Consider the following 6,847-nt stretch of genomic DNA (forward strand, 5'->3'; position numbering starts at 1 on the left):
AAGTGTATAAATCTCACATTAAACATAGGCTGACTGACGAAAATGAAACGGCGCGAGTCAAACGTCGGGAACATCGACATGGATTGCCGCGCGCATAGACTTTGCCCGGCCCACGGATCTAAATTTACAGTTCCATGACATGTTCGACTACACTTTACGTGCACGTCGATGAGATTTTTTCCATGCCACGTGGGTTGAGGCCCACCTGAACCTTTTGCCTAGTGATACCTCCTGATCTCTCGACCAAATGCAAATGTTTCATCACCAAAGCGATGTTCTTGACAGCTGTGGCAATTATTCGTACGGATAATTGAATGCATACATAAAACAATATATCCGTTTGCGCCAAATGTACCTGAGCCCCTTGTACTATATTTACATACAAAATGACCCAAAGAGAACACTTGGTTTAAATATAATTACTTGGTTTAAATATAATTACTTGGTTTAAATATAATTACTAGATTATTTCTGCACCCATCGACAATCCGAACCGTAGTTTGTGTGGGGCTTGTACAGGCATTGAAACGACTGTTTCTTTACGAAGAAATGTCAATTCAAAAGATGCTAAATGCAAGTCAAGTTGTTGTAATATATAAATGCGAAGATTACCCTCTCCCGGCATCCTAGGTAGTACATAGGAAAATGGCACTTGGACTAGATTATCAACCACGAACGTCCATTCACTTTCACGCTAGCATCCTTAAGGTACGTGACCAGGGCACAACAGAATGTAGAAACTCAAGACGACCAAACATCAATCGCTATGCCAAACCGATCAAGCTAATTGGTCGCTAATTCGTGCGAGGTTCAACAGCATGACTAACTTTCATAATCATCGTGCCGCGCAAAGTTCGACGTAGAACCAAAACCTACGAGCACAGATCACATCGTCAAAAGCTACCTACCATAGTACAGCGACAGTGCGGTGAGGAAGGGGCACTTCGTCTGGTTCTTCGTTTGGGACTAGGACTGTGGTTGGAGGTGCGGACGTGGGTACATACATCGAATGAGTCTAATTATAGTTGCAAAGAGGTTGTGATAATGCTCGAACTGATACACTGGACACGGTCCCGACCGTAGATTCAAATCGAGTGTAGAATTTCGTCGCATCTAAATGCTCAGCGCGCGCAAATTCAAATCACATCTTTGGAAATATGCGACTCAATTGCCTCTAATTTTGAAAGTATTGGTTTTGAAAGTGGATATATCAATCAAACCCAAAGGATGCAAGACGAGGAACTTAACGCTTTACGTAAGTGTGTGGTTCTGTGCTACGTTTTCTGATGACCCGAAAGTCAGGTTCTTGATCACCAATTCTGTGTTATAGCGTTTTGAATTCAGGAGAAAAAATGTAGATCGTGGGTATAGAAACGGTATGACAACTCAAAGTACTCTAAATGGAAAAGTCACAAGGATTAATAAATATCAATAGCTGATTTCGATTCCGTGTCATTTTATTCGGAGACACCTTCTCTTAACTGAAATCATTCGTTGTTATCCGAACGTTATCAGGATGCCAATAACTCAATGACCTCACAGTCCACGAGACCAGGACCAGGATAACTTTTGAAAATCAATTATCACATTGCAGAGGGATAGTTTTAATGCTCAATCTGACAGAACCTGTAGAAATACAAAATCAAATTGTAGTACATTTAGAGAAATCAATTTCGACAAATTTAGCCTTCGCTGTCACAACCACTACTCTCGCTAGATGAAGACGAGTCGTCGTTGAGAGATGTGTCGCTGTTGCTTGCTTGGTCAAAGCAAATAGGTTCCACTTCTTCGACAGCACGGAGCGCCTGGTGCAGAGCAAGGAGATTTTCCGTCGATGATTTGATAGCATTGCAGATGACACAGGAGTCCAACTCGTGAAAAGCACACCCCAGCCGGTCGTAGACATCTTGAATGGTTGAAAGGTCGTATTCGAGGTATACGCACGACCGACTGTACCCTTCACGTTGGCACACACCGTTTTGATTGGCTGTAGCTCGGGCAACCCAGGTGCTGTGTAGACGACATGATGGCCACGCGATCGCGCCATGGACACCACTACAGGAGGGACATGCTCATCCACGTGCTTCTTCAACGTCTCCCAGATAGTCGACTTCAGGTCAGTTGGCGAAACAACCTGGAGCTGGTACGGTACACAAGCTTCGTAGAGCGCGCTCTTCTTCCATGTTCCCTCAGGCGTGGACTTCGGCATGCCCTTGTGATATTTGGCATTATCCATGACGAATACCGCCGACGCCCACCCCAGTTCTTCAACTTCGTCAAGCAGCTTGTCGAACCAATCATCAGAGTAATCATGGTTGAACATTGAATGGTAGTCTTTCGCCGTCTTGCCATTCTTCTTCCCACCAACGAAAATGTCCAGACCGAGCAGGTGGGACACGTCGGAGCCGTCATCAAGGATACCGGCGATGAAGCAGTATCGTCGCCCTTTGTGCTTGGGCATGCCGAGCGTAGTGGTGGTGAATGAAGCACTCATCAAGGTACACAACAGGTCGACGGGATGCAATCGTCACGGTAGGCACAATTGCACGTACGCGTCTCGTGCCTCTTCATGTGCTTTTGTCATTCGGTACTCCCTCACGCCAGACCGCTTGCCACGGGCGTAGCCTTGCTTGGCTAGGAAGGCTTGAACAGCGCGAAGACATGCGGCATAGTCCTTCTCATTGTCGTTGACGACACACACAACACTGCTCTCAACATGATAGGACAAGACGTCCTTGGCAACGGTGCGGGTACGGGTCACACAGCGGTCACGGATGAATCGTTGAACGAGTCCGCGGACAGCATGGGTGTCAGGTACACGAGAACGATGGTTTGTAGTGTTGGATGGAGGAAGGGCCTCCGAAATAGTCCCAGCGGTCAGAAACACGGCAAGGACGCTCTTCACACGTCAGTGACGTTTGCTGTATTGACCTCACGAAGGTTAGCTTGCAGCCACAGGATGTCCAGCTTTTCGTCAACAGTCAAGCTGCGCCTGCAGCGCAACTTGACAAAGGTTTTGATGCGTTGAATCGTCTCCACATCCATTTTGACTTTGACAAATTCGCTTTTGCGCCATAAGTTCGTCTATTCGCGAAAAAGGGTGGGAAACGATCGGCCCAATCAAGGCCGTGATTTTGGCACTTATTTGACGTAAATAGGATAAGAAATGAGTGAAATAGGTCAAAAGTAGTGATTTTCAATGTAATTTGTACAGCTATTTTGAGTTACCCATCTCGTTTGTCATATCAAGTTTTAAGGGTATGGCAAAGATTAATGCAGAAAAAAATCCTCACCTCTTGCAAGATAATATATATTGTGTTTCGCAAGTAATCATTCTTCAAGTGCGGAATCCTCGTCATTTCTCACAGTTTATCTATCATTTTGCGAAACGAATTGTGTTCCAGAATCTGACGGAGGCATAATCTTATTCACAGGAGGAGCAGAAGAATCTGATGTACTTTCAATCATGCAAATTAACCAAATCTATCCATAAAACCTCTTCTGGTCCCCTCGATGGTCTCGTGGATTGTCAGTCTATGAATACTGTCACTTGCGACGGTAAAGTTTAGAGTTGCCTTCCATAACCATCATATATCTTTCACTACTTTCACGTCGAAGCTCATCTGTCTTTCTTGGCTTGCGCAGTTGTTAGCCTTTTTCTGTTGCAACCATTTTCTTTTTTAGTGCTTCTTCCCTTTGTTTTTTCAATTCCTTGTCAGATATTTTGCACGCAATGCCATCGGCAGAGATCAAACAACCCCCGTGAAGCCTATCATCATCACTCTTGACCACAAGGTTGCACACCTTAAGTGACCCAATAGACTGTCATTGAAGCACAGCACCTTGTAGTATCGAGATGAATGCCGACTTCTCGCAGTGTTACGACCAATCTTGGCCATGGCCTGCATCGACGCATGCGTGCCATCAATCCGTGAAACGTCCCCCTGGTGGCTTGCTGACGATGAGCGACATGGAGTACAATGACAACATTGCTACTGACCGTGTGATTGTGGAAAACTTCGTTGGTCGTCTGAAGGCACTTTGATGGTGATAATGAGTGAGACTATGATAGTAATAGTGATGTGAGTGAGACTTTTACATGGAAGCGCGAGTACTTTGATCTCTACCTTCAAACTTGTGTTGCTCTCACTAATTGTCACGTTCGCCTATCTCCCTTGCGAGTGGAACACAGCTATGAGCGCAACCGGTACAGTATTTGAATGGCCTCATCTCATCGAGCGAAAAGAAGAAGCCAAGCGTACCGTTGCAGTGAAGAAACGTCGCGAAAAACGCAAATTGCGTCTGGGTACGTTTTTGCCGAGTGGTGAAAATGTCTACTTCAACTCGGACACTGAATTTTATCCAAGTGGTGAGGATAGTGGTGTATTTTAATAAAAAAATGTGTGATCAATATTTGTTGACAAAGTCCTTCAATCTTAACTGAATTATTCACGAAACCACCACACACATTAGAAACCACTTGACACGATTGGAAATGACTGAGTCAATTACGAAATAGGTCATTACACATTTTTGTACAAAATCGTTTTCGAAGTCACTTCGTGATTTCCGAATTTACAATGCATCGTGTCAGTGGCCCAATAATTGGTTGAGTGGTCTACTGATTTGGCGGCAAAACATCCCGCGAAAAAAATTTGCCCATACAGCCTGTTAGCCATGGAAAATGTCCGTGCCAAGCGCAGCAATGTTGATGTTTTCCAGTCCCACAGCGAAAATCTCGCCAAGGTTCTGAACGGCAATTCATTGTATCCAAACTGCGTTTGGAACCTCCACGAAACCAGAGGGCCGGCCCAGGGGTCCCACTACAAATACAAGGTGCTTGTAATGAAGCGCATGCCAGAGTACACACAGCGCCAGGACTGTAAGAAGAACGTCGCAATACTGGTGTGTCAATGCAAGTGGTGGTCATGACCCCCGCTCTTCATTCTGCCGAAAGCAAACGTATTCAAACGTACCACGCTTGGTGGTGTAATGGTTCGACGCTTGCTGTATCGAAGACTTCGCTCGTATCCACGAAGCTGTGAACTAGTATTCAGTTTTTTGAGTAGTTCGTCAAATAGGTTCCAAGACCCGTCCTTCTGCTGATGGTCATGTACAAGGCACATTGGTCAAACAAGACGATCGACTACGCGAGGTCCCACGGAATTCTTCTGTACGGCACGTCATCGCGCACGTCGCATATCTAAAACCGCTCGACGTTGCTGCGTTTTGCCATTTAAGCGACTGCTCGACGTTGAGTAGGCACGGTTTCGTGTTGACCACAAGAGGTTTGCTTGAACGTAGGACATGGTGTCCGCGGCGTCCAAGGCTTAGTCTCGGTGCCTGACTCGAACATACGTCGTCAATGGATTTGACACGACAATGGTGTGTCCCTTGTCTCGAGACGTCGTGCTGTTGTCGTCGACATACCTGGTTCTAACGCCGCCTTCAACCGGATTACGGCTACTGTGTGCGTTGAGACAGGGTACTCGTTATTGAAGAAATTTTTTGAAATGGATGGCCTGAGGAGCCTCTCTGTAGCGTTTTGGCGCCAAGATTTGCATAAAGTTTGATGGAGTTGGCGGCTGTATTCACAGTATACATATATATTTATCAGTTTTGAAAGAATATTCGCTTCAAGGAGTTTAGTTGTGAGGACGTCTTACTTCGCTGATGTGCACAATATTCGACGAATGAAATGTTGTCTAATCGGAATTGATTGAGTGAATTAGGAAATCATCCTTGATCAAGTGGTGAGATCTTCTCTAATGCATACGTTCTTTACGATTGACTTCGTCAAATCTTTTTGACAAAATCATAGGCAATAGTGCTTCGTCATATTGTAAAATATTCGATGTTTGGTGAAAAACTTAGTCTCAACGTTCGTTGTAGGGAGTTGTTAGCGCAGAGGAATATTGGAAGTGATTTAATTGTCATCGTTAAATCGTTCTAGCTAAAGATGACTATGCAGTTCTCAAGCGACCGTGTCGCGTGTGCGGATGCGGGTGCGCCTAGCTGCCGACTTCTACAGACCACGCACACTCGACGTCGCGACATCATTAGTTAGATCCGTATGATCACTACATCCCCCCCCTGATGTCGCCTTGGTCTCTCGCGTCTTCTTGCGTAGGTCTTGGACAAGCTTCTTGAAATGCGCAACGTGCTTAATTGTTCGCTCCAACTCCAACGTTGCTTCGTGCTCTGGCAAACCATGCCACTTGACAAAGTATTCCTTCTTGCGATTGAACTGCCGTTGCTTTAGCAATGCTTCTATGATGGAGAGCTCATTTCCTTTGTCGTCCAGGACATGAGGTGTAGCCTTCGGAATAGAACGATTTTGGAATCGAGTTGGGTTTGACACGTGACGCTTCAACCTGTCAACGTTGAAGACATTATGCAGACGCCGCATTGACGCAAGTAGGGCCAACCGCATCGCATTTGAGTTGATTACTCGCGTCATTTGAAAGGGACCAATGAATCGTGGTACGAGCTTTGACTTTTCTCGCTTGTCGAGTAGCTGTGCATGATTTAAAGGATTGTCGCGTGTAGCTAGCATGACACTGTCGCCGACTTCAAATTCCACTTCGGCTCTCTTACCATCATAGTATTCCTTTTGGTGGGCTTGAGCCGTTTCGAGGTTGTCCAGGGTCTTCTTTAGCAACTCTTGCGTCGCTCCGCAAAATTCTTTGCATACTCGTTCAACGCCAATAGGTCATTTAACACTGGATTACGAAGATTATTGCCCGTATCAACGTCAAGGGAGTCATTCCCGTCGATGTTTGGACGAGTCCTTGATGAGCATACTCGATGGCTCCGAGATGTTCAGTCCAGTCGTGACCCAAATAGG

General features: G+C 45.6%; 2 protein-coding genes across 2 annotated transcripts; both read right to left on the reverse strand.

Annotated features, from left to right (window-relative positions):
- Nucleotides 1–1,682: 1,682 nt before the first annotated feature.
- Nucleotides 1,683–2,461, reverse strand: H310_15058 (hypothetical protein; the record flags this gene model as incomplete). Its single annotated transcript, XM_008883036.1, has 2 exons — nt 1,683–1,906; nt 1,957–2,461. The coding sequence occupies 2 exons, from the start codon at nt 2,459–2,461 to the stop codon at nt 1,683–1,685; spliced, it is 729 nt and encodes a 242-aa protein (XP_008881258.1).
- A 3,564-nt stretch (nt 2,462–6,025) lies between these two features.
- H310_15059 (hypothetical protein) lies at nt 6,026–6,319 on the reverse strand (the record flags this gene model as incomplete). The annotated part of the gene is made up of 1 exon (XM_008883037.1): nt 6,026–6,319. A coding segment is annotated over one exon (294 nt), but the record flags the coding sequence as incomplete, so codon positions are not given.
- Between the last annotated feature and the right edge of the window lie 528 nt (nt 6,320–6,847).

This window comes from Aphanomyces invadans (assembly GCF_000520115.1).
Source record: "Aphanomyces invadans strain NJM9701 unplaced genomic scaffold supercont1.151, whole genome shotgun sequence".
In the NCBI taxonomy this organism is placed as follows: domain Eukaryota; phylum Oomycota; class Saprolegniomycetes; order Saprolegniales; family Verrucalvaceae; genus Aphanomyces; species Aphanomyces invadans.